This window comes from Oncorhynchus keta, chromosome 4 (genome assembly GCF_023373465.1).
Source record: "Oncorhynchus keta strain PuntledgeMale-10-30-2019 chromosome 4, Oket_V2, whole genome shotgun sequence".
In the NCBI taxonomy this organism is placed as follows: domain Eukaryota; kingdom Metazoa; phylum Chordata; class Actinopteri; order Salmoniformes; family Salmonidae; genus Oncorhynchus; species Oncorhynchus keta.
The window spans coordinates 22552048-22580044 of NC_068424.1; the positions used below are offsets into that span (position 1 = coordinate 22552048).

Consider the following 27997-nt stretch of genomic DNA (forward strand, 5'->3'; position numbering starts at 1 on the left):
TGTACTGGAGTGTGAAGCCAGTCAAATCAAATCAAATCAAATCAAATGTATTTGTCACATACACATGGTTAGCAGATGTTAATGCGAGTGTAGCGAAATGCTTGTGCTTCTAGTTCCGACAATGCAGTAATAACCAACGAGTAATCTAACCTAACAATTCCACAACTACCTTATACACACAAGTGTAAAGAGATAACGAATATGTACATAAAGATATGAATGAGTGATGGTACAGAACGGCATAGGCAAGATGCAGTAGATGGTATCGAGTACAGTATATACATATGAGATGAGAAATGTAGGGGATGTAAACAAAGTGGCATAGTTTAAAGTGGCTAGTGATACATGTATTACATAAAGATGCAGTAGATTATATAGAGTACAGTATATACAGTACATATACATATGAGATGAGTAATGTAGGTTATGTAAACATTATATTAAGTAGCATTGTTTAAAGTGGCTAGTGATATATTTTACATCAATTTCCATCAATTCCCATTATTAAAGTGGCTGGAGTTGAGTCAGTGTGTTGGCAACAGCCACTCAATGTTAGTGGTGGCTGTTTAACAGTCTGATGGCCTTGAGATAGAAGCTGTTTTTCAGTCTCTCGGCCCCAGCTTTGATGCATCTGTACTGACCTTGCCTTCTGGATGATAGCGGGGTGAACAGACAGTGGCTCGGGTGGTTGTTGTCCTTGATGATCTTTATGGCCTTCCTGTGACATCGGGTGGTGTAGGTGTCCTGGAGGGCAGGTAGTTTGCCCCCGGTGATGCGTTGTGCTGACCTCACTACCCTCTGGAGAGCCTTACGGTTGTGGGCGGAGCAGTTGCCGTACCAGACGGTGATACAGCCCAACAGGATGCTCTTGATTGTGCATCTGTAGAAGTTTGTCAGTGCTTTTGGTGACAAGACAAATTTCTTCAGCCTCCTGAGGTTGAAGAGGCACTGCTGCACCTTCTTCATGACGCTGTCTGTGTGGGTGGACCAATTCAGTTTGTCCGTGATGTGTACGCCGAGGAAATTAAAACTTACTACCCTCTCCACTACTGTCCCATCGATGTGGATAGGGGGGTGCTCCCTCTGCTGTTTCCTGAAGTCCACGATCATCTCCTTTGTTTTGTTGACGTTGAGTGTGAGGTTATTTTCCTGACACCACACTCCGAGGGCCCTCAACTCCTCCCTGTAGGCCGTCTCGTCGTTGTTGGTAATCAAGCCTACCACTGTAGTGTCGTCCGCAAACTTGATGATTGAGCTGGAGGCGTGCATGGCCACGCAGTCGTGGGTGAACAGGGAGTACAGGAGAGGGCTCAGAATGCAACCTTTTGGGGCCCCAGTGTTGAGGACCAGCGGGGTGGAGATGTTGTTACCTACCCTCACCACCTGGGGGCGGCCCGTCAGGAAGTCCAGTACCCAGTTGCACAGGGCGGGGTCGAGACCCAGTCTCGAGCTTGATGATGAGTTTGGAGGGTACTATGGTGTTAAATGCTGAGCTGTAGTCGATGAACAGCATTCTCATGTAGGTATTCCTCTTGTCCAGATGGGTTAGGGCAGTGTGCAGTGTGGTTGAGATAGACCCCGCACATAGACATTGGTACCGGTACCACCTGTATATAGCCTCATTATTGTTATGTACATTTCTTGTGTTACTTTTTCCTTGATTCAATTTTTTAATTTAGTTTATTTAAATATTTTATTAACTCTATTTCTTGAACTGCATTGTTGGTAAAGGGCTTGTAAGTAAGCATTTCACGGTAAGGTCCACACCTGCTGTATTCGGGGCATGTGACAAATAACATTTGATTTGATTTTACTTAACTCAATAAGCTAATGACAACTAGTAAGACACATACAGATGTTGATATAAATGCATATCCTTAAAGCTAAATACTGGATTCTGTCCAGCCTCTGAAGCCAAGTCTTTGCCGCTGTTCCATACACTATACACCCGTAATCAATTGTCTTCCTGATCAGAGCTCCATAAATATCCATCAACAGTTGTCTATCATCATCCCATTCATAACCAGAGACAGAGCGCATAACATTCATCGCCTTCTTACACTTCTTACATCTTTCCATGTATATTGCTCATTGAACCATAGACCCAAATATTTATACTTATTTACACCCCACGGGCTGTTGTCCGTACAGAAACAACTGTATATTATCAGCAACTTTTTTCTTCGAGAAGAACATACAAGACTTCGGCACTGACAATTTAAAACCCCAGTGAATTGACAATCTTTCAACATTCACTATAAATTTGATCACATCAGACATTCCTTCCCACCTTACAAATAGCTCCATCATCAGCATATAGGGAAGGCCCAATACCCCTCCCTACATTCGAAAACACATCATTAATCATTGTTGTACAAAAAAGGACTGATAGCCAGTGGCGATATAAATATAGTTGGGATGCATGCCAGCAAAGTCACTGCAGCACACAGCACTAAACAATACATGAATTGCACTATAACAGTGACAAACGGTGCCCACAAACGGCCTACGTAAAGCTGTCCCAAAATCTTACCACTGCTACACCTGTCTTTCAGCGGAGCCTTGCCTGGCAGTGAAACAGTTCATTCAGCCTCCTTTACTGCCTATTAAAAAAACATAGCTGAGATGGCTGACTTGCTTAAACCAGTGTGGATTCTAATGACAATTGAGATGTACAAACTATGGCATATGGGAACAAACAACAAGCAGACAAGAGGCAATCTGTAATTCCGAGTAAGACATTAATGAGCGAGCTAGGACGGGTATAGTCAATATAATTATGTGTTTAGCACTTTTGAAATATACTGTACATCGACAGAATTCAGAACACGGGCCATTCTTACAGTGTTCTCCCTGTACACCAAGTCAGACCCATGAGATAACTAAATAAAGGGGGCATATAAGCGGACAATGAAAGCTCTTACAATATTCAATGAATACATTTCTCTAAAACAGGTTATAGGCACCACCAAGTGCACCACCAAGTCAAAACAGTAGGCAAAATTAAAGGATAAACATACCAAATTATTAGGGTGAGGCACATGGGCTACTAACATCTTACTACACAACATACACTTAGTATTACTTTCTTAGCTACAGTATACATTGCTCCCTGACATAATACATAATTTATGCAGCAGCATAGAATACATTTTTGGACTCACCTTGTTGTGCTGTGCTCACTTGAACAGGAAGGTGGCGCGACGGTCCTTCTTGGGCACATTTTGTCATCAATGTCTGCCATTCTCTGGATACATGGTGCTTTCAAAACAACTGGGAACTCAGAAAAAAACAAGGTTGAATCATGATGACGTCATTGATCTTTGTATCGCTAGAAAGAGGCCAGATTTACAATTCCGAGTTGGATGACCATTCAAAACACATTTTCCCAGTCGGAGCTCGTTTATTCCTGACTTTCCAGTTGTCTTGAACTCACAGAAGTCAAGTTTTCGCAGTTTAGAGTTAACAGTTGTTTTGTGCGTGGCACAAAACATGCTTCATTGATTTGGGAAAGAGACCCTTAATCTCAGATTTGGGACCACAGAGCCACTCCACTGAATAGCAGGTTAGTGATGACTTTGCAATGCAATGCTCACTGATTCCTTCCAAACCACTCATTGTTGAATTTGTGATTTCCAACTTGTTGTGTAATGTTTATGTTTTATCTATAATTTATCTTCATATGACAAGGATTAAAAAAGATTTGCCAGTAGATTGTCGACTTGATTCATGATGATGACTGCTAGCTAAGATTGTTGAAAGTATGATGTTGACATGATCAGTCCAATCAAAGCTACTGTACATATAACGTGATTTGATGTTATTTTATCTGTGGTCAATGACCTTGAGCCTTCTTGGATGGGTACTTCTAATGTAACTCTTTGTCAGCACCCAAGGGGCTCGAATTTTCTAGCCCTACCCTTAGACTTGGCGCAATGCTCTGTATTTTCTGCTGGCTTTCCCCACCAATACAGAAATCACTGAGCTAGGCTGGAACACCTGCATTTTGGAGCTGCCTTACTCATGGAACCACCTTCTTTTTCTCACCCACTTCACTTACTTGGTACATATAAATTCACAGCACTCAAAATCAGTGAGGTCACAGAGGCAGCACATACAGTACATCAACCGGCCTCTCTAAAGTCAACTCTCCAACAGACTTTAAGCAATGATCACCAAACTTTTCCCAGTCTGCTTTATGAAAGCCCCATCTTCTAAGTGGTACCCTGTCTGGAATAGTAACATCAACGTTCATGGTACACGAAATCAGGAAATGATCACTTCCAACAGTAGAATCATGCATTATATTACATTCACACATTGATGCTGGTAAACGGCTTGAGTGAACACTCTTAATTTATCCACCATATTTGGCTATATTTTATATATTTTTTTATTTCACCTTTATTTAACCAGGTAGGCTTGTTGAGAACAAGTTCACACTACAACTGCGACCTGGCCAAGATAAAGCAAAGCAATTACAATATCACAAGATAGAACATTATTATTCAGTCACTGAACAGAATTTGAAGCAATTGATTAAACTATTATTTGGGCGTTGTACTTTAGTATTAACGCCTCTAGGTGGAGTGGTGATTTGTTCACGGATTTGATACTATCCGAACCGCTCGTTGTTCAGTTTTTAACGGCGGCTCCTATTTTCTCCCTCTCCAGTTGAAGCCTCGTCTGCCCATACCACTTTAAATGTAGGACCAGGACAAGATGGCGGGTACGTAGCCTTTATTTACATTAGCTTCGGGAAAATGCGTTATTAACACTTTTTCCGTCCCATATTTTAAAAGTTTCGAGTGAAAGTACAATTAAGCTATCAATTGAGTATCCTTTCATTCCGTTTTTGGTTGTTTTTACAGATATATCTTTGCTCAAAGAGGATTCACAGGAGGAGTTGGACGGATGTAAGTTTTCCCCTCTGTTTTTAGTGTGGAACTCTTACTGCTAGGGGTACCAACTAGCTTGCTACATAATTGCCCTGTCGGCAATGGAGTTCATGGGTGGGTCGTCTGAGTGGGCCTTGGGTATACGTGTTGGACTGTCACCTTTCTTAACAACTTACAAATCTGTTCTTCGATGTGTAAAGAGGTATATTCACATCGTACATTTAAATGCTTGCAAAAGTCGTTTTGGAACAGCTAACGCTTGTCACGCGCATGCTGAAGTTGGGTCATAAACTAACCAGCTAGCTAGCAAGCTAATTGGCTAGTTAGCATCTCTCAAACGGCTAGCCATCTAGCTCAGGTAAAGCAGATTACCAGTATTACACGTTTCGATTCACTGCTTTGTATTCAATTTTATTTTGAACATCTCGCACTCTAGGTTCCGCACCTAATCCACCGGGCATCTGTGCACGATAGCTAGCTACCTCAGCGGAGAGAGGTTGTTGATTTATTTTCAAAGACTAGCGTATTTTTATGAAATTCGTTCAGGGCCATTTGACTCTAGTCACTCAACCTGAACCTCCCCGATGTGGAAGGTTAATGATTTTGGATTATTTGGTTTGCTAGCCAAACTAAATTAGTATGAAAACATAACTAGCCAACTAGCTATACTGAACAAAAATATAAATGAAACAATTGACTATTTTACTGAGTTTACAGTTCATATAAGGAAATCAGTCAATTTTAAATAAATCACTAGGCCCTAATCTATGGATTCCACATGACTGGGCAGGGGTGCAATCATGGGAGTCAATCAGAATTAGTTTATCCCCACAAAAGGGCTTTATTGCGGACCGAAATTCTCCTGTTTCATTAGCTGTCCAGGTGGTTGGTCTACGAGGATCCCGGAGAGAAAGAAGCCGTATGTGAAGATCCTGGGCTGGCTTGGTTTCACGTGGTCTTGTGATTGTGATGCCGGTTGAACATACTACACAATTCACTAAAATTACGTTTAATGCGGTTTATATGGTAGATAAATTAACATTACATTTTTTGTCAAAAGTTCTGGTGGACATTCTTGCAGTTAGTGTGCCAATTGCACGCTCCCGCAATTTGAGACATCTGTTGTATTGTTTTGTGACAACTGGCCTTTTATTGTCCCCAGCACTTGGTGCGCCTGTGTAATGGGCATGCTGTTTAATCAGCTTCTTGATAATGCCACACCCGACAGGTATTGGCTTATAAATAAGCGTTTTGTGTGTATGGAACATAAGCGTTCTGTGCGTATGGAACATTTCCGTGATCTTTTATTTCAGCTCATAAAACATGGGACCAACAATTATTTTTCAATATAGATTTGCACCCAGCCGGGCCATTGGTCTTGTCCCATTGCTGCTACTCCCGTACGAACTCCGGAGAGTCGAAGGTCGTGAGCCATGCGTGTTCCGAAACACAACCACACCAGGCTTTCTTCTTTACACACTGCTCGCTTAACCGGGTAGCCAGCCGCACCGATGTGTTGGAGGAAACCCCGCACAGCTGGTGACCGAAGTCAGCGTGCATGCGCCCACGGTTACAGTACAAGCTAGTTGTTTATGTTGCAAGAGGGTGGATTGCTTTGTTTTAATAGGGCAACATACCCATACCATTGTGAAAACAGTCAAAATGCAATAAGTCCACCTACATATAACTACCTTCCTCCCACAGATCCATACCTGCTTTTAAGCTATGTGCATTTTGTCATTCATTGTAGGCCTATTTCATATGTGTTCTTCTCACCAAATCTGTCGTTTTCACTGTGCCCTTTTTTCTGTTGGACCTGTTATTCTTTTAACTACTGCTGATATGGTACAAAGGTACACAACTGTCGTTCTACCCCTGAACAGGCAGTTAACCCACTGTTCCTAGGCTGTCATTGAAAATAAGAATCTGTTCTTAACTGGCTTGCCTAGTTAAATAAAGGTTAAAAAAAAATATGCTAATAGGTTTAGCATTGTTGCCAAGCTTCTGCCACTACTGCATGTCATGTCATTTTACTCGCTGTTCCTCATCACTGTCACTCACCGGCCTGTCTGGGTGGTGGTGGGTGCCTCTCATGCACAATATTTCCAATGTCTTTAATAGTTGGTGTGGATGACTACAGCTCAGAGTCTGACATCATTATTATACCTTCAGCCTTGGACTTTGTATCGCAAGATGAGATGCTGACTCCTCTTGGAAGATTGGATAAATACGTGGCTAGCGAAAACATTTTTAACAGGTAGCTTATCCAATGGAACACTATTAGAGCACACACTTTTGAAGACTTTTTACATTTATTCTGGATAATAGTAAAATGGTTCCTTTTTATGCCTGCTTGTTATTGTGTGAATTCCAGACAAATGGTGGCACGAAGTTTGTTGGACACACTTAAAGCTGTAAATGAGGATGAGCAGGACTGTATCACTGTCTTGGAGAGAGTGGGCCGACTGGCCGATGACTCAGGTAAGACCCCATTGCTGAATGAGACGTGTCTGTTTCATATTTAACGGCTCACTGAATTGAAAACGCCAAACCTGTGTCTGCGTGCTCTGGACATGCCCCTATTTCTGTGTCATTAAGTAGCCAGCCTGTTCTCCTTAGCTGGTCACCAGTGCAGAGAGAGGCCTATAAATGTTTGATGGAGCGGTGTATTTAACTGACTGTTTACTGCACCTGGCTGCCATTTCAAACGGGTGAAATGCATTTGAGCCTTACTTTTACAGCCGGTCCCTGTTCAACCCCCCTTGGCCCTAACCCTTCGATGTTTGTAGATCTGTAAGGTGAAGGCATGCTAAGGAATATAGCAGAAGGTGCACCACTGCTTCTACCTATCCAAGTTTCAAATTTTGATGTCATGTGCACAAGTAGAGTGAAATGCCATTTTTGCAAGCTCTAAATCCAACACTGTAATCAATGTAGTACTAAAAATAACATATGGTAGAACAAAAATGAGAAAGTAAGCAACATACAGGATCAGTTCCAATACCATATTTATACTGAACAAAAATATGAACACAACAATTTAAATGATTTTACTGAGTTACAGTTCATATGAGGAAACCAGTCAATTGAAATAATTAAATTCATTAGGTCCTAATCTATTAATTTCACATGACTGGGAATACAGATATGCATCTGCCTCACAATGGGCCTCAGGATCTGGTCACAGTATATCTGCATTCAAATCCATAAAATGCAATTGTTTGTTGTCCGCAGCTTATACCTGCCCATACCATAAACCCACCGCCACCATGTGGCACTCTGAACACAACATTAACATCGTCTGTGGTTTTCAGTTGTGAGGCCAGTTGGACATACTGCCAAATTCTCTAAAATGACGTTGGAGGCAGCTTATGGTAGAAAAATGGATGTTCCTGCAGTCAGCATGCCAATTTGTACACTCCCTCAATACTTGAGACATCTGTGGCATTTTTGTGACACAACTGCACCTTTTTAGTGGCCTTTCATTGTCCCAGCACAAGGTGCATCTGTGTAATGATCATGTAGTTGAATCAGCTTCTTGATATGTCACATCTGTCAGGTGGATGGATTATTTTGGCAAAGAAGAAATGCTCACTAACAGGGATGTAAACACATTTCTGCATAAAATTTGAGAGAAGCTTTTTGTGCATATGGAACATTTCTGTGATCTTTTATTTCAGCTCATGAAACATGGGACAAATACTTTACGTAGTTTGTGTAGCCATTTTGTTAGCTATTTATCAGTCTTATGGCTTGGGGATAGAAGTTGTTCAGGAGCCTATTGGAGTCAGACATCGAAGTGTTAGGGCCATGGGGAAGTGGTAGGGTTTAGGAAATGGATTGGGTGTTATTAGCTGGGATAACTCAGTTTTTCTTGAATGTTCTCTGAATGTAGGATAGTGGACTAGCAGTGTCCTTGTAAGCGCAGGGCATGATAGCGTAATGCAGTAGCCAGTCAATCACATTTATTTATAAAACCCTTCTTACATCAGCTGATGTCACAAAGTGCTGTACAGAAACCCAGCCTAAAACCCCAAACAACAAGCAATGCAGGTGTAGAAGCACTGTGGCTAGGAAAAGCTCCCTAGAAAGGCCAGAACCTAGGAAGAAACCTAGAGAGGAAACAGGCTATGAGGGGTGGCCAGTCCTCTTCTGGCTGTGTCGGGTGAAGATTATAACAGAACATAAGCCCTGCTTAATGGTGCATGCATACATTAGAGCAGCAACCAGGGCCCTCAACCCTGGAGTACACTGACCAGAGGGGACCTTAATCAGTCAGTCAGTGGACATGTTTTAAAACAACTTCATCATGAACATCGTTAAATAAAATAAAAAGTGTTTCCCCTAGAGTTTCAAAGGTGGGTGTGCTTTTGGGCAAGCCTGGGAAATATTCTACTTGATTTATTAGTGGATTGATGTATTTCATTCAAATGTAGGCCTACCTAAATTCACATCAGAAGTTAAGAAAATGTAACTATTTCTGCAAACAATCTCTCTCTGTCAGGACAAATTATATCCTCCCTATGGACAGAGGGGGATATCATTATATTTGTCCAGAGAGATTGTGTCCCCAAAGTCCTTTTTTAAATGACCAAAGGCTCTGGTTTCATCATCCAGCCAGGGTTCACTCATGGTTGAGCACTTGTGCTGCTGTCTGATGAAACCAGATCATTTTGTTTTTAAAGGGCCTTTGATCTTCAGACTTCATTGGGCCCTTTTCTACTGTTTTATATTATATATATATATATATATATATATATATATATATATATATATATTGGATGACCTCTCTCTTTCAGAGCCCACAGTAAGAGCAGAGCTAATGGAGCAAGTTCCTCACATCGCCATTTTCTGTCAAGAGAACAGACCTTCCATTCCGTTTGCCTTCTCTAAATACTTGCTACCGATCGTCGTGAGATACCTGGCTGACCAGAACAACCAGGTAAAGGAGGCGTGTGACAATTCATTACATTATCCCTCTGTGTTGTTTATCATACACTCAGCAAAAAAATAAACGTCCCTTTTTCAGGACCCTGTCTTTCAAAGATAATTTGTAAAGAATCTTCACAGATCTTCATTGTAAAGGGTTTAAACACGGTTTCCCATGCTTGTTCAATGAACCATAAACAATTAATGAACATGTACCTGTGGAACGGTCGTTAAGACACTAACAGCTTACAGACGGTAGGCAATGCAAGGTCACAGTTATGAAAACTTAGGACACTAAAGAGGCCTTTCTACCATCTCTGAAAAACACCAAAGGAAAGATGCCCAGGATCCCTGCTCATCTGCATGAACATGCTTTAGGCATGCTGCAAGGAGGCATGAGGACTGCAGATGTAGCCAGGGCAATAAATTGCAATGTCCGTACTGTGAGACGCTTAAGACAGCACTACAGGGAGACAGGACGGACAGCTGATAGTCCTCGCAGTGGCAGACCACGTGTAACAACACCTGCACAGGATCGGTACATCCAAACATCACACCAGCAGGACAGGTACAGGATGGTGACAACAACTGTCCAAGTTACACCAGGAAAGCACAATCCCTCCATCAGTGCTCAGACTGTCCGCAATAGGCTGAGAGAGGCTGGACTAAGGGCTTGTAGGCCTGTTGTAAGGCAGGCACTCACCAGTCATCACTAGCAACAAGGTCTCCTATGGGCACAAACCCACCATCGCTGGACCAGACAGGACTGGCAAAAAGTGCTCTTCACTGACGAGTCGCGGTTTTGTCTCACCAGGGGTGCTGGTCGGTTTCTTGTTTATCGTCAAAGGAATGCGCTTTACACCGAGGCCTGTACTCTGGAGCGGGATCGATTTGGAGGTGGAGGGTCCGTCATGGTCTGTGGCGGTGTGTCACAGCATCATCGGACTTAGCTTGTTGTCATTGCAGGCAGTCTGAACGCTGTGCATTACAGGAAAGACATCCTCCTCCCTCATGTGGTACCTTTCCTGGCACATCCTGACGTGACCCACCAGCCATACTGCTCGTTCTGTGCGTGATTTCCTACAAGACGGGAATGTCAGGGTTCTGCCATGGCCAGCGAAGAGCCCGGATCTCTATCCCATTGAGCACCTCTGGGACCTGTTGGATCGGGGGGGTGAGGGCTAGGGCCACCCCCCCCCCCTTTGCTCAGGGACACATTATTCTGTTTGTTAGTCACATGTCTGTGGAACTTGTTCAGTTTATGTCTGATTTTTTTTAATCTTATGTTCATACAAATATTTACACGTTAAGTTTTCTGAAAATAAACGCAGTTGACAGTGAGGGGACGTTTCTTTTTTTGCTAAGTTTACCTGTTCAAATTTTCAGATGCCTGTATATGGCCTTTGAAATGTACACCTATTTAACTTTTTTGAATGGTGAATTAAGCTGCGAAAATAAACATTTCATTGCAACTCTAATATTTTACCAATGTTATTAATAACTTCTATATAGTGATTGTGATGTCTCCCTAGGTCAGAAAGACCAGCCAGGCAGCCCTGCTGGTGCTGCTGGAGCAGGAGCTGATTGAGAGGGGGGACATTGAGACCCTGGTGTGCCCTGTCCTGGTGGACCTGACCGCCCCCGACAGCAACGACGACGTCAAGACTGAAGCCATGGCTGTGAGTCACGTGACCGAGGAGATGTCTGAATGGCATCCTATTCCCTATGTAGTGCACTACTTAAGTACATTTTTATGGGTTCTGGTCAAAAGTACTGCACTACATAGGGAATAGGGTTTTATTTCAGAAGCACGAGTGTGAGGAAATGTAGTATGGTGCAGTTTATTTGTAAAATGATGCTCACACCATGTTTTTATATTACCAAGCAATCACTTTAAGATATGCTACTTTAAAACATTAGCATTTTATGTCATGAGGTTGACCCCTTTGTTTTATCTGACTTGATATTTACAATAGCTGTGCTATACAGGGGTAGGCTGCAGCCAGCATTCAAGTTGTTTGCCCTCCTGCAGATAGTGCAAAGGCAAGAGTATTTCAAGGCTGTCCATAGGACACATGTAGTCTTTTTGTGATGTGGCCAAACCTCCATGCGGTGTGAGGAGGATGCTGACAGACTTGATTTTTTTTGTCTGTAGATCATCTGTAAGATGGCCCCCATGGTGGGCAAGGACATCACCGAGCGCCTCTTCCTGCCCCGCTTCTGTGAGATGTGTTGCGACTGCAGGATGTTCCACGTACGCAAGGTCAGTAGAGTATAGGGTTGTGTTCATTCGCCACCAAATGGATGAAAACCAACTGAAACACGAGGGACTACCTGAAATTGTTAGGTTACAATTTTTTACGCATTCTGTTGTGTACTGTAATGAACACAACCCTGGATTAGACCACTCCCAGGCAGTGTCTATGGGGACTGAACACACTCAGACTTTCTCACATGTAGTATTGGTCTTTTCAGCTATTTTGTTTAATGTATTGTTACATCTGCGTGGGCTTTGAGTCAATGTTTTAGATGTTTGTTTTTTCTGTGTTTTATGGCAGGTTTGTGCAGCAAACTTTGGCGACATTTGCAGTGTTGTCGGAGGAGATGCGACAGAGGAACTCCTGGTACATGTTGACCTCTTTTGGTTTCATTCTCAGCCAACTGACTTGTTAGCCCTGTCACACCAGGGTTTACTCGCTTGAGTAATCTGACAGTCAGAAGCTACTATTGCTCCTAATGTCGTTCCCAACTGCCACTGTATTGTCAGTATTTTTCTGCACTCTGTGTATTGTTCTCTGTTGCAACTGTATTGTGGCATTGAGATTGTAGCGGGTGACACATTGACTCTCTCTCTCTGTGTGACTCCACTTGGCCCTGTGCGACAAGGGAAGGGCATTTCAAGCTCTGACTACCTGCATTTTTTTCTTCTGCCTTCCCTTTCTCTCCCACCTCTTTCCTGTCCAGCTGCCCCGCTTTTTCCAGCTCTGCTCGGACAACGTGTGGGGGGTGAGGAAGGCCTGTGCTGAGTGCTTCATGACCGTTTCCTCGTCCACCTCGCAGGAAGTGCGCAGGACCAAGCTCTCCTCGCTCTTCATCAGCCTCATCAGTGACCCCTCCCGTTGGGTGAGCACTCAACAGAAAGGAGGATTTCTGCCATTTGGCAACCCACAACCTGAGGGGTATCTTACGAAGCAATCTAGATCTACTCTGGGTTTTCAAAAGCTAACCAGCTTGTTAGCTTGACATTCCAGTTCAGGTTTCATCCGTACAACGACAGTGGATATTGCTCGTCCAGCCTGCCGTTTCACTCTAGCAGGCTTGTAACTGCATGTATGTTGCGCGTGGCTAGTCGAACACTGAACTCTTCATTGAGACAATGCTGAACATCGATCTATGGGCGAGTCAGTGCCACATTTAAATTTGTGCTGAAATGAAAGGAAAGTTTTATATTACAAATTCATCAGGCGATGGTGTGAATTAGGCTTGTTGAAGTGCCGACTTTGGTGTGCTTATTAATGGACAACCACCTTTCCCTTATTCCTACCGATACAATGATTTAATTCCTTAAAGGTCTTTGTGTGTGAAGTTTAAAAGGCGTTCTGTCATCACTAAATCTGTAATGTGATGTATTTAACATACAAAAAACTTTGATTTAATGAAATATTTAATCAGTCTTCCTCAAATGAAGGGGATGATGATGCAATCTTTGCAAGAGGGAGGGAATCTGATTTCATTGGTCCTCAACTCATCATGGCTCAGTCATTTTATTCAGGTTAAGTGGAGTTAGCCTTCCCCGGAGCACGTTAGTTCTGAAGAATTCGTTGCCATAGAAATTTACCTGACTAAAAAGTCAGCCACTTTCGTATGACCTGTTACCATGTGTTGAACACAGATTTGACCAAAGTTACCTCGCTAACACTTCAAACCTGCTTCGTAGGATACCCCTCCATTGGTAAATACTGTTAGCATAGGCATTAAACATTGACATGGGGCTAGAATGCCATTGTTCATGCTGCAGGTAAATAACTTTTTAGATATAATGTGTTTTACTGCGAGGCCTGGTGGTAGTGATTATTTAACAATAGTTAGCCCAGTTTTCCCACCATTATCGAAAATTGACAGGGTGTTTTTTAATTCTATTTTTTTAAGCACTCAGCCTCCTTATTTGAACTCACAGCTTGGCTACTTCTCTACAAGGGGGTCTGCTAAATGAGTGTAAGTAAGTGTCGTACTCATTTGTTCCTGGACCTCTTGTCTCTTACTGTGTGTGTCTCTCAGGTGCGTCAGGCTGCCTTCCAGTCACTGGGCCAGTTCATCTCTACGTTCGCCAGCTCTAACAGTGTGGGCCAGTACTTCAGAGAGGGGGAGGTGGGCGAGTGTTACTGTGTCCACCCACAGAACAGGTGCAGCCATTGTTGGCCTTTTTGAGCAGGCATCTAAAAGGGAATTTACATGAATGGCTGGATCCTTTCATTCTGAAGAAAATTCACCAAGCTTGAGATTTGAACTGCTTTGTTTGTAACTAGCTTCCTTTCTCTCCCCCAGTACTGAGGAGAAACCACGGAACCCAGACACTACAGACCCCTCCCTAAGGGCTAACACAGAGAATTACTCTCAGGGGCAGGGGGAGGACTTGCCTGCATGTACAAATGGCAACCAAGAGGAGGGTTGTCCACAACAGGACTGCGTTTCGACAGGCCACCCGGGGGAGGGGGTGTTGTGCCGGACAGAGGAGGTAGGAGGAGTGGATGTGGCAGAGGAGGGGGGTGGGGAGCAGGTGGCGGACGGTGGACCGTGCTGCGAGGATGCCGACATAGTTCCAGAGTGCCTCTGTGGCGAGAAGAGCAAGAAGGAGCCTTCCTCGTTAACCCCCGACTCCTCCGACACAGTAGGGGCTTGGGAGGGGGAGGAAGCCCCTTCAGGGGATACTGAGAATGAGCCACAGCCACCTGAGAAGCACACAACCTCTAATGAGAAGGATGACCCACCAGCAGACATATCTGAGCCTTCATCTTTGTCTGAGCCAGTAGAGGAATCCCCCTCTGTCAGTCCTCAGGACAGTATTCCTGAGCAGGAGCTCTACAACTCCTTCCACTTCTGGAGGATGCCCATCGCTGAGATGGACCTGGACATTGAGCTGCTCCAGCATGGGGAAAGTTGCCAGCAGGAGTCCCCCAGTTATGGCTCCTCCAGTCACGGCAAGACTAAGGCCTCGGCACCCGTCCTGGACCGGAAACAGCTGGAAGAGTTGATTGAAAACCTGGAGCCTCATATTGATGACCCTGACGTGAAAGGTGAGCTTTGTGTGTGTCTATGAAGCTTTACTTCACTATTAGAGGATTACACTACAGCTATAAGCTGCTTACTTAAACACCATATAATTTAACTCGAGGTGGTTATTTTGGTCACTGTTGAAATACGTGGGGTTGTGTCCATTCAGAGACAGTGGCTATTAGTGTGTTGTAGGCTGTATGTAATTCCGTTAGGAAGAAGTTGTCATGGAGTGTGAATTCCCTTGGGCAATAAAGCGACAACCTGTCTTTTCCAAGAGAGCTCAGAGGCTAGCGCTATAGGCCAACGCTTTGAGAGGTTGGACCTCGAGTCCATTTAACTGTGTTATCGGTGGAAGGAAACCCTTGATGTCGCTTTGGCATGTGAGGTTAGCAGCCTGCTGGCGCCTGGTTATTCTACACAATACAAACGGGAGGATATTTTTGGGCCCGATTTTGAAAGGGACTGAGAGGCAGTAAATAGAAAAATTGTGAGAGGTGTGTACCGGTATATCAATGTCATGAATCACATAATGAAACTAAGGGCCTTGTCAGGTTACCAAAAAGCACTGGAAAGAAGCTTCAAACTAAAGCTGTTGTTTTATGACAGAAATGGCTTTTCCTGCAATCCTCTTGTATTTGTGAGCCTACATGTGCTGCCTGTAGATGCAATCCATCATACTGCATGGAAAGAGAACTCAACTCATAGGCCAGGCCTATACTACAGATCACCACTGTGTGGGAAATACCATTATAGCAGTTCAATTCCAGAGGAGTCTCCTGAGATTTGCCGTTTCTAAAATGGGGCACACATTACTTTAAATCTCCACATGATCTTGCAGTAGTGGCATGTAAAAAATGCATTGGTTTGACGAACAATGCATATTCAACTTGGTTGTGTTAGGGTTTGGCGGGATCCAGAGTTTCATACTGTTTCTGTACCATACGGGGGTGTACGGTATTACCAAATGTGCACAGAAGGGGCGCTATTTCAACAACAAATAGCTGGAGCACTGAGCTGGATATAATTTGACACATCTTAGATTTCTTATAGTTCTACTTAATTTATAGTTATAAGCAGTGGCATAGCAAGCACCTCCACAGCCCCTGCGAGGCGGGATTGCTCCCAACCCCAAAAAACATGCGCACATACAGTACCAGTCAAAAGTTTGGAAACAGCTACTCATTCAAGGGATTTTATTTTTTTACTATTTTCTACATTGTAGAATAGTAGTGAAGACATCAAAACTATGAAATAACACATGGAATCATGTAGTAACCAAAAAAGTGTTCAACAAAAATGTATTCTTCAAGGAGGCACATTGATGACAGCTTTGCACACTTGGCATTTCCTCATGAGGACCACCACAGGAAATATCCAGAGGTACCTCTGCTGTGGAGGATAAGTTCATTAGTTACCTGCACCTTGGATTGCAGCCCAAATAAATGCTTCAGAGTTCAAGTAACACACACCTCAACATCAACTGTTCAGAGGAGACTGTGACTCAGGTTTCATGGTCGAATTGCTGCAAAGAAACCACTCCTAAAGGACACCGATAAGAAGAGACTTGTTTGGGCCAAGAAACATGACCAATGGACATCTGTTCTGAGTTCCAAATTTGAGATGTTTGGTTCCAACTGCCGTGTCTTTGCGAGTAGGTAAACACGTGTGGTTCCCACCGTGAAGCATGGAGGTGGTGTGGTGGTGCTTTACTGGTGCCACTGTCTGTGATTTATTTACTTTGAAGAATCTCAAATATATTGGGATTTTTGGTTACTACATGATTCCATATTTGGTATTTCATAGTTTTGATGACTTCCCTATTATGCTACAATGTAGAAAATAGTATAAATACAGAACTGTTGAATGGGTAGGTGTACAAACTTTCGACTGGTACTGTATATATCTATACAGTGCCTTCGGAAAGTATTCGGACCCCTTTACTTTCCCCACATTTTGTTACTTTACAGCCTTATTCTAAAATGTATTAAATAGTTTTTAATCAATCTAGTAGAGTATGCAGTGATACGTTTAAATAATTTGCCCATAATAAGAGCATCTTAACTAAAGGCTTTAAGGAAGTGGCTGCTGCGTTCATATACAGTCATGGCCAAAAGTTTTGAGTGACAAAAATATTAATTTTCAGTCTGCTGCCTCAGTTTGTATGATGGTAATTTGCATATACTCCAGAATGTTATGAAGAGTGACCAGATTCATTGCAAAGTCTTTCTTTGCCATGCAAATTAACTGAATCCCCCAAAAACATTTCCACTATATCAGCCCTGCCATAAAAGGACCAGCTGACATGTCAGTGATTCTCTCGTTAACACAGGTGTGAGTGTTGACAAGGACAAGGCTGGAGATCACTCTGTCATGCTGATTGAGTTTAAATGACAGACTGGAAGCTTCAAAAGGAGGGTGTTGCTTGGAATCATTGTTCTGCCTCTGTCAACCATCGTTACCTGCAAGGAAACGTGGCCGTCATCATTGCTTTGCACAAAAAGGGCTTCACATGCAAGGATACTGCTGCCAGTAAGATTGCACCTAAATCAACCATTTATCGGATCATCAAGAACTTCAAGGAGAGCGGTTCAATTGTTGTGAAGAAGGCTTCAGGGCGCCCAAAAAAGCCCAGCAAGCGCCAGGACCGTCTCCTAAAGTTGATTCAGCTGTGGGATCGGGGCACCACCAGTACAGAGCTTGCACAGGAATGGCAGCAGGCAGGTGTGAGTGCATCTGCACGCACAGTGAGGCAAAGACTTTTGGAGGATGGCCTGGTGTCAAGAAGGGAAGAAAAGAAGCCACTTCTCTCCAGGAGAAACATCGGGGACAGACTGATATTCTGCAAAAGGTACAGGGATTGGACTGCTGAGGACGGAGGAAAAGTCATTTTCTCTGTTTGGGGCATCCAGAAAAAAGCTTGGCCAGAGAAGACAAGGTGAGAGCTACCATCAGTCCTGTGTCATGCCAACAGTAAAGCATCCTGAGACCATTCATGTGTGGGGTTGCTTCTCAGCCAAGGGAGTGGGCTCACTCATAATTTGGCATAAGAACACAGCCATGAATAAAGAATGGTACCAACACATCCTCCGAGAGCAACTTCTCCCAATCGTCCAGGAACAGTTTGGTGACGAACAATGCCTTTTCCAGCATGGAGCACCTTGCCATAAGGCAAAAAAGATAAGTGGCCCTGATGAACAAAACATCAATATTTTGGGTCCATGGCCAGGAAATTCCCCAGACCTTAATCCCATTGAGAACTGGTCAATCCTCGAGGTGGGTGGACAAACAAAATCCCACAAATTCTGACATACAAGCATTGATTATGCAAGAATGGGCTGCCATCGTTCAGGATGTGGCCCAGAAGTAAATTGACAGCATGCCAGGGTGGATTGCAGAGGTCTTGAAAAAAGGGGTCAACACTGCAAATATTGACTCTTTGCATGAAGTTCATGTAATTGTCAATAAAAGCCTTTGACACTTATGAAATGCTTGTAATTATACTTCAGTATTCCATAGTAATATCTGACAAAAATATCTAAAGACACTGAAGCAGCAAGTTGTGGCATTCTCAACTTTTGGCCACTACTGTAGATGTCACCATAGTCTAGCACCGACAGTGACTGAATAATCTGCTTTCTACTATCTACTACAAACTTTGATCATTTGAATCAGCTGTGTAGTGTTGGGGCAAAAACTAAAACGTGCACCGCTTGGGGTCCCGAGGACAGAGTTAGGAAACCCTGCTATAGTTAATAAGCTGAGAATCAAAATAGGCTTATTCTAAGTCATCAATATGCATTTTAAAAGACAGCTTTTCATCTGTCCAGATGCCCAAATATCAATACAGCACACGATCAATACTGATACCCTCCAAAGTACGTATGCTTAAATCGGCAGTTATTTTTGTTTATGTGCTCTAGAGAACATGTATTTAGTTTACCTGCATTTACCTCACTTCAGGTCAGTGTTTCTAATACAATATAGGCATAATGTATTTCAGATAGAGCCGGGTCAACCGTGGGGGAAATGGCATACACAACAGCATCATCGGCATGATGGTTACAAGTTTGTACAGACAAGTCGATATTGTTAATGTAAGAAGTACAGGACCCAGAATCGACACATTTGGTACACCTTTCATAATATCTAGGAATACTGGATACACAATACAGCTGAGCTATCTGACGCCCAGATAAAGGCCTACTGTTGTCTAATGAATGTGTAAAAACGGCACAGAACGCCTGTTTGACTGACACACACACACAGGCCTCAAAGTTTATACACTCTCATCCATGTCTCCTTTCCTTCCCTCCCTGCAGCACAAGTGGAAGTCCTGACGGCTGCTCTGAGAGCCACCACCATGGACTCTCACCTAGAGGATGCCTTTCTGGAGCCCCGGGACAGCAAGGGGGGACACCACCACGACAACCCCTTTGGAGTGCACCAAATGCCCCTCATAGGAGACCACTCAGACATGGAGGTGAGGGGGAATGGGTGGTGGAGACCTACCTTTGGGGGGGGGGGTGATGTCACGCCTTTTAGAGAAAAGGGTACAAGGTTGTCATGTTTGACCGTGGTTAATCTTTGTGTGTATCTGTGTAGAGCCGAACCTCGACCCTGCAAATGAGCCACGGTGATGACTCTGAGTTGAGCGACAGCAGCTTCAGTCCAGAGGATGAGAAGAAATCCAAGCATCAGGATGTGATCCCCCAGGCCTTGCTGGACCAGTACCTGTCCATGACAGACCCTTCCAGAGCCCAGACGGTGGACATGGAGATCGCCAAGCATTGTGCCTACAGCCTGCCCGGTGTGGCCATGACCCTGGGCAGACAGAACTGGCACTGCCTCCGGGATACCTACGAGACCCTGGCCTCCGACATGCAGGTAGGTCTCCTGTACACACGCCCTCTGTCAATTCCACTGTACACGTTTTAAAGTGGAAGTGTTTTTCTCGTCAAATGTTCAACCCAAGGCGGTGAACACATTCAGTAGAACGCAACATTATGGGACTTTTTACATAGAAATGTACATTGATTGTGTAGAACCTCGCTCACTTGTAGATTTGGTTCTATTCAGATCAGCTCTAAAGGCAACGTTTCTACAGTATCTGAACTAACCCCTGGTGAGGTTAGCATGTAGCCCTGTGCTCTCTGTCACTGGTCTATTTCCAGTGACAGACGGGACCTAGACTGGAGCATGGGGCAGGTTTACTTCTTATTTCTGCTGCTCCTCCAGCACCTTTTTTTAATTCGTGTTTCTCCAAAGCCCCATGTGTGGATCTTATTTTAGCTTGTTGAGTTCCCAACTGCAGTTCTCAAAAACAAGCTCCTGTCCCTTCAACATTCAGTCATCAACCCCAGATTTTGCATGCCTGCAAAGGACCGCCTTTTTCCTCAGGTGCTGCAGCCCAAAGGGCTTGACTCCCCCACCCATGTGAGGCCTGTGTATGCGTCTGCTGCTGTCTCCACCTGGCCGCCCCCTGTGTTCCACACACACTCCTACCAGGGTTTCCGTTAGGAAAATGTAGAGCTGGACATTTGACCTGCAGCATTTTAGTCTACTGGTCATTTTGAGAAATTTACCAGACCCATATGCATTGGGTGCGTAACCCGTTTAGGGCGTCCACCCACAGTGTTTAGACTGACAGAAATCAGATGTAGATTATGGTCATTCATATTAACAGAACATGTCAAGGATGCAACGATGTCCAGTCCTTACCTAATTTTGATGCACACTTTGAAGACACTAGAATTACTGTCCACATTTACTTTTCCTCAGCCAACAAGATGAGTAATGAACAACAAAATCACTAGGCTATGTCAATCTACTATCCCCCAGGGTAGAAAAGTTGACCTATTCCATTGGTCGGCTTGTTGAGAACGAAATGGCCTATTCCTAACAGACTTTGGGACAGTTGTGGGATGATAGATCCCAAATTCATACAACCAGTAGCCTAGGCTACATTTAAAAAAACACTTAGTCTGCAGTAGATCAGAACCTTTATCTTATTGTTGATAAACTGTTATTTATTCATATTATAAGCGCACAAGGCGGTAAGCTATGCTCAAATGTTCGTTCCGTAATGCAATTAGTGGGAAAACTCTTCAAAAGAGCTGCGGTTTCATGTGACAAATGAAAATATCTATTAGAAATGTAGAAAGAAAAGATTATCTAATATGCAACAACTACATGGGTTGCTAATACGACTAGGATTGTGCCTTTGGCTACAGGACAATGAACGTTTTTTAAATATAAAATTTCCTACACAAATATGGTCTGATTTTGGCAAGGCTACTTTGAAGCAAGGTAAGACGTGCCTCGTATGTAGTAAAACCGTTCAGGTTTAAAACAATTAAGTATATGTTTTCAAAATGCATGCTGCCTTTCACTCATTGCAAAGTGGTGTGTGACACACTAATGAAGCCTGTTTTCCGTTGCCTTTGCATTTGCTGTTTGAGATGCTGTAGCAGCAGCTCTAGCGCTGACATATTTTCTGCTCAAAGGGTCTCTGTATTCTGTACGTGTGTGTGATAAAATAAGATGCGTAACGAATATACTGTACATGCGCCAATTTAATCTCACTAAATTATGCAAATGAGCCTATAGGCAGATTTTAAAAAATTGCATGACCAGTCAATGTATTTCCATCGATGAATAGCCAAAAGCATTGTTTCACAATGGAATTTTTTTGTTCTTCTCCCGGACAATTGGCCTGGTCAATTTGATCAGCTTTTCGAAAAAAGAATTACCGGCTAACGGAATCCCTGACTCATACACACCCTTTAACACATCTGGGCCTGCCTGGCCTCTAATATCTGTCCCTCTCCCTCCCCCAGTGGAAGGTGCGTCGGACGCTGGCCTTCTCCATCCATGAGCTGGCCCTGATCCTGGGGGACCAGCTGACAGCAGCTGACCTGGTGCCCATCTTCAACAGCTTCCTCAAGGACCTGGACGAGGTGCGGGTAGGGGTCCTCAAACACCTCTACGACTTCCTCAAGGTCAGTCAGCAGATCAGTGTAAAGAATTAATATTTCTCAAGAGTACCATCTCTTCTTAGATCTTTGTAGTATTAGAATGGATAGCTAGCCTGTCATCGCCTAGCGGTTGTCCCATTCACATCCCTGCTTTCTGTTGATTTATCAATTGGTTGACTGCAGCAGAAATGTTTCTACTGTTCCAAATGGCTCATATTTCCAATAGTGCTGCTGTTTGTGATGATGGTATCTAGGGACACCTGCAGTGTCCTCTGTTATGCAGTGTAGAGTTCACTGTTCTGCTGTGTGGTCAAAGAGCCTCTTTCACCCCCCCCCATTCCGTCACTTGTGCTCTGTCAGCACTCACCCTGTCCCTCTCCCTCTAGCTGCTGCACCAGGAGACGCGGCGTAAATACCTGTACCAGCTCCAGGAGTTCCTGGTCACAGACAACAGCCGAAACTGGCGCTTCCGATCAGAGCTGGCTGAGTAGGTTATCCGTCTGTTACCACACTTTATTAATCCACTGATTTTCCCTGTGAACTTAGTTGTCACACATACCTTTTACCACCCAGACAAATGGTGGTAGCCCTAGGTATTGTTTGCGCTCTCAGACCTACAGTAAATATGAGGAGCGTCAGTTGTGCCAATGCCTTCCTTTACTGTGTGTAGGTGAGAGAGTTAAACATAGATATAGCCTTTTAAAAGATTGACTTTTGGTGACATTTGGTTCTCTGGGTAATCTCTCTTTTTGAAAGCTGACCAGTACCTTCCCCTCTGTGTTCTCAGACAGCTGGTGCTGCTACTGGAGTTGTACAGTGGTCAGGATGTATATGACTACCTTCGTCCCCTGTCCTTCAGCCTGTGTACGGACCGAGTGTCCTCTGTACGCTGGACCTCCTACAAACTGGTACGTCACCCAGACAGCTCCCTCCTAAATGGGCTCCGCCCTGTTTTTCTGACTTTCTGTTAAAAAAAAATCTGGTCTCACTTTTTTTGTCTTGTATCATATAATTGAAATGGACTTGTAGCTTTTCATGTTGGGCCATTATATTTCAAATAAAATTTTTCCCCTTACCACTTCCACACATGAACATCTCATGTTTTGGTCAATTTTTATACACTGAACAAAAATCAAATGCAACGATTTGTTGGTCCCATGTTTCATAAGATTCCAGAATACTATATATATGTACAAAAAAAAATCTCAAAGTTTGTGTACAAATAAGTTTACTTTCTTGTTTGTGAGCATTTCTCCTATGCCAAGATAATCCTTACAGGTGTGGCATATCAAGAAGCTGATTTAATAGCATGATCATTACACAGGTGCACCATATGCTGTGGACAGTAAAAGGCCTCTCTAAAATGTACAGTTTTGTCACACAACCGATTGTCACAGATGTCTCAAGTTTTGAGGGAGTTTGCAATTGGCATGCTGGCTGCAGAAATGTCAACCAGAGCTGTTTCCAGAGAATTGATGTTCATTTAAGTCTGAGATGAATCCCTTGTGGGGGATAAACTCATTCTGATTGGCTGGGCCTGGCTCCCCAGTTGGTGGGCCTATGCACTTACAGGCCCACCGATGGCTGCGCCCCATAGCTTAGGACCAAATTAATTTCATTTGACTGATTTCCTTAGTTTATGTAACTCAGCAAAATCTTTTAAATTGTTGCGTTTTTATATTTTTGGTGTGTTTCTTTTTTATATTACCTAATACTAGTCAAAGTTTGGACACCTGGTTTGGGGTTTTCTTCATTTTTACTGTTTTCTACATTGTAGTATAATAGTGAAGACATCAACTATCAAATAACACATGGAATCATGTAGTAACCAAAACTTAAACAAATCAAAATATATTTTCATCAAAGTTGCCACCCTTTGCCTTAATGACAGCTTTGAACAATTTTGGCATTCTCTCAACCAGTTTCACCTGGAATGCTTTTCCAACAGTCTTGAAGGAGTTCTCACATATGCTGAGCACACAGGCTTCTTTTCCTTCACTCTGCAGTCCAAATCATCTCAAACCATCTGTTGGGTTGAGGTCAGGTAATTATGGAGGCCAGGTCATCTGATGCAGCACTCCATCACTCTCCTTGGTCAAATAGCCCTTACACAGCCAGGAGGTGATCATTGTCCTGTTGAAAAACAATGATAGTGCCACTAAGCGCAAACCAGATAGGATGGCGTACCGCTGCAGAATGCTGTGGTAGCCATACTGGTTAAGTGGGCCTTGAATTCTAAATAGATCACAGACAGTGTCACCAGCAAAGCACCTCTACCATCACACCTACTCATCAGACCAAAGGACAGATTCCCACCAGTCTGATGTCCATTGCTCGTGTTTCTTGGCACAGGCAAGTCCTGTTCTTATTGGTGTCCTTTAGTAGTGGTTTCTTTGTAGCAATTTGTCCATGAAGGCGTGATACAGTCTCCTCTGAACAGTTGATGTTGAGATGTGCATTTTACTTTAACTCTGTAGAATTTATTTCTGCTGCAATCTGAGGTTGGTAACTAATGAACGTATCCTCTGCAGCATATGTAACTCTGGGTCTTCCTTTCCTGTGGCGGTCCTCACGAGGGCCAGTTTCATCATAGTGCTTGACGCTTTTTGTGACTGCACTTGAAGAAACTTTCAAAGTTAATGTTCCAGATTGACTGACCTTCATGTCTTAAAGTAATTGACTGTTGTTTCTCTTTGCTTATTTGAGCTGTTCTTGCCATAGTATGGACTTGGTCTTTTACCAAATAGGGCTGTTTTCTGTATACCGTCACAATACAATTGATTGACTCAAACGCATTAAGAAGGAAAGAAATTCCACAAATTTGCTTTTAACAAGGCACACCTGTTAATTTAAATGCATTCCAGGTGACTACCTCATAAAGCTGGTTGAGAGAATGCAATGAGTGTGCTAGGCTGTCATCAAGGCAAATGGTGGCTACTTTGAAGAATCTAAAATATATTTTGATTTAACACTTATTTAGGGAGGGGGGGGGTTACTACATGATTCCATGTTTTGATTTATTCACTATTCTACAATGTAGAAAATAGTGAAAATAAAAACACTTTTGACTGGTAATGCGTGTGTGTGTGCGCATGCATCACACATTTTATTAATTCTGCATGCGCTCCTATCCAGAGCGACTTAGTGCACTCATCTTAAGATGGCTAGGTGGGACAACTACATGTCGTAGTAAATTCAGTTTTTCCTCAAGTAGCTATCAACAATGTCTGTATTCCTTTTGTGTATTGTCAGGTGAGTGAGATCATTAGGAAGGTGGCGTCGTGCCAGGTGCTGCTGGCAGACTTCCTGAGTGAGCTGGTGGAGAAGTTCTGCCACTCCCATAGGTGGTCGGGACGACAGGCCTTCACTTTCGTCTGTCAGGTGAGGACATCTTCTCTTCATGTTCGTTATTATTCTCGTCTTCTCCCTGACCTATCAAACACAATCATCCAGTAACCACAAAACATGACTTTCTACCTTTGCTCAACCCTAGGGTGATTTTGTAAAATATCCTAAAAAATACAATCAAATATGTTCGCCTGTATTTATTTCTCATAAAGTAAGATCATGACACTCAGGTAAAACATTGCTGACATCTGGTCGTTGCTGGGATATCTGCCAAGATTTAATGACGTTTTTTATTAAGGTCAGTTTTATTGAAGAGCCTTAGTTTCCATTCTACAATATTATACTGTGAGTGGAGTGGCACTGGTAGCGAAGAGGACACTGTTTTTCAATGGCCCACTTGACAGTGTACCAAGCACTTTATTTGATTATATGAATGGCCCCATTCTCCGTCCCACAATGTCTCTTGTGTGGGAGGACAAAGAGATCATGATGCCTCTGAGTGTGTGCGACTGAGAGGTCAAGTGTGTGTGTGTGCACTTCCTTTTGTTCGGTCTCATTCATGCTCCCTGTATGTCTCAAACACTCTGACCGTCCTCCTCTTTTTGCCTGTCAGCTGGTAATTGAGGATGACTGTGTGTCGTTGGAGCAGTTCTCGGAGCACTTGCTGGCCCCTCTGTTACAGCTGGCCTCTGACCCCGTGGCCAACGTCAGGGTGCTGCTGGCCAAGACCATCCGCCAGAGCCTGATGGAGAGAGGTACATGCATACACACACACTGGCATGTTGAGCTTACCAAGTCCATAGTTAGTACAAGGACAACAAGCAATTATGACTTAATTTGTTGTGTATTAAACACGAATATATATATATATATATCACACACACACACCTGTCAGCAACCGGTGTGGCTGAACTAGCCGCATCCACTCATTTGAAGGGGTGTCCACATACCTATGTGTGTATATAGTGGGATAAAATAGACTGACTAAAACCACCCTATGTAATAGCACAGCTAAAAAGGTGTCAGCAGGTCTTTCTTATAAACGTCTACAGTTTGAGGCCCTCAAAGCATAGTATTAGCTAAAGCTAAAATAAACATACGATAAAGCTGATGAAATGCTATTTAGCAGACTTTTATCCAAACCACTTTATTAATTCCCAATGAGGAAACACGGCAAAGACTGCATCTGTAGTGTTAGAACATATGTTAATGTTCTCCCAGATTTCGGCAGCTGAACCATTATCACACCTGTCCTCCATGTTTCTTTGTCTTCCCATGCAGAGTACTTCCTGCATTCTGCCAACTCCCACCAGGAGGCGCTGGAGCAGACCCTGGTGGCTCTGCAGATGGACCTGGACAAGGACGTCAAGTACTTTGCCAGCGTTCATCCTGGGAGTACACGCATCAGCGAGGACGCCATGAGCACCACCTCCTCGACCTACTGAGCCCAGAGCACTCCCACCCATCTCTCTAAACACACACACTCCATCTGCTCTACTGAACTCAAGCCAGGTAGGGGCCGAGGGCTTGATGTAAGCCCTCTTCTATGGGCACTTAGACTTACATACTTACAAACACAAGCGAAGGACCTGCGCAACAACACAAGTTGCCCAATGCAGTGCAGCACAACTCGACTCACTACAACTTTTTTTTTTTGGTGGTTTGATTATATATTTTTTGCCACAGAAGCCTTAAGTGTCTTCCTTAAATGTGAAAATACTTGAATGTCCAGATGGATTTGGTGAAAAACACAACGCGTGGAAAGAAACGCACAGGAAACGGAGCTATAAGGACCATTTCTCCCCCCGGCTCCTCGTTCTCCCACGATAGAATCCTCCCGACTTAGTGGAAAAGCCAGTATCTCACAAGCTTTATGGAAGCACATAGCAGGATGACTATCCAACTCAAAATGTTTAAACAATGTTTCTGTAATTGCTTTCCTCCTTTTTGATACTGTATCCTGCATATCAACGAAAAACATCTGTACTATCACAGCCTGGCAGTGGGGGAGCTGTCGGTGGGAAATGCACAGTTTGGAATACAGGGCTCCTGCCTCCATTGTTTTAACTCTAGTGCAGCACATTGTTGTACCCATAGACAGAGGTCCGCCCCCTGGCATGCAGGGGGGGGTCCTGTTGTCAATGAAAAATAACTATTGTATTTTTTATTAATATTATGGCTGTCTTGTTTTGCGGTGTTTAAGCAAGCAGAGATCCAATTGTAAAAGGTCAGCACACACTCACTTGAAACGGGGTATTTTAACCTGAGAATAAAATACTGCGACCCCCCCATTCTCCTTATTGCTTTGTCCCTCTCCCTTATACCCTACCTGTACATATCTCTAGTAACCTTTTTTTCCATTTTGATCATGAATAGAATTGTGATACAATTTTGTTCTGTTTTACCTTTCTCAACATGAAATTAAATAAAAAGCAGGCACTAAAACTTGTAGATGGATTTGGTTTGTGTGTAGAGGGATGGGGACTGAGGCTCTGGAACAGATTTCTCATGCCTTAAAGGGGAATTTCACTCAAACTATCTTTTAGTATGCGTTTCATTAGTCCACTGTTGATA

The 27997-nt window shown here is 43.4% G+C and overlaps 1 protein-coding gene across 2 annotated transcripts; it reads left to right on the forward strand.

Moving 5' to 3' along the window:
* Positions 1 to 4589: 4589 nt before the first annotated feature.
* Positions 4590 to 27874, forward strand: LOC118382709 (serine/threonine-protein phosphatase 4 regulatory subunit 1-like). Of its 2 annotated transcripts, none has more exons than XM_052504175.1 (19): positions 4590 to 4729; positions 4872 to 4916; positions 7020 to 7155; positions 7273 to 7379; positions 9698 to 9840; positions 11360 to 11506; positions 11983 to 12090; positions 12386 to 12451; positions 12792 to 12950; positions 14106 to 14230; positions 14373 to 15121; positions 19421 to 19581; positions 19704 to 19985; positions 21938 to 22099; positions 22462 to 22562; positions 22863 to 22983; positions 25328 to 25456; positions 26037 to 26178; positions 26705 to 27874. In XM_052504175.1, the coding sequence occupies exons 1-19, from the start codon at positions 4723 to 4725 to the stop codon at positions 26866 to 26868; spliced, it is 3054 nt and encodes a 1017-aa protein (XP_052360135.1). In that variant the 5' UTR covers positions 4590 to 4722; the 3' UTR covers positions 26869 to 27874. The 2 variants fall into 2 exon arrangements, with proteins under 2 accessions (XP_052360135.1, XP_052360141.1); XM_052504181.1 differs by having other exon boundaries at positions 7071 to 7155.
* Positions 27875 to 27997: the final 123 nt, after the last annotated feature.

Coding starts and splice junctions, on each gene's coding strand:
- LOC118382709 (XM_052504175.1), top strand. Junction 7,156..7,272: donor AGCGAAAACATTTTTAACAG/GTAGCTTATCCA, acceptor TGTGAATTCCAG/ACAAATGGTGGCACGAAGTT. Junction 26,179..26,704: donor CCAGAGCCTGATGGAGAGAG/GTACATGCATAC, acceptor CTTCCCATGCAG/AGTACTTCCTGCATTCTGCC.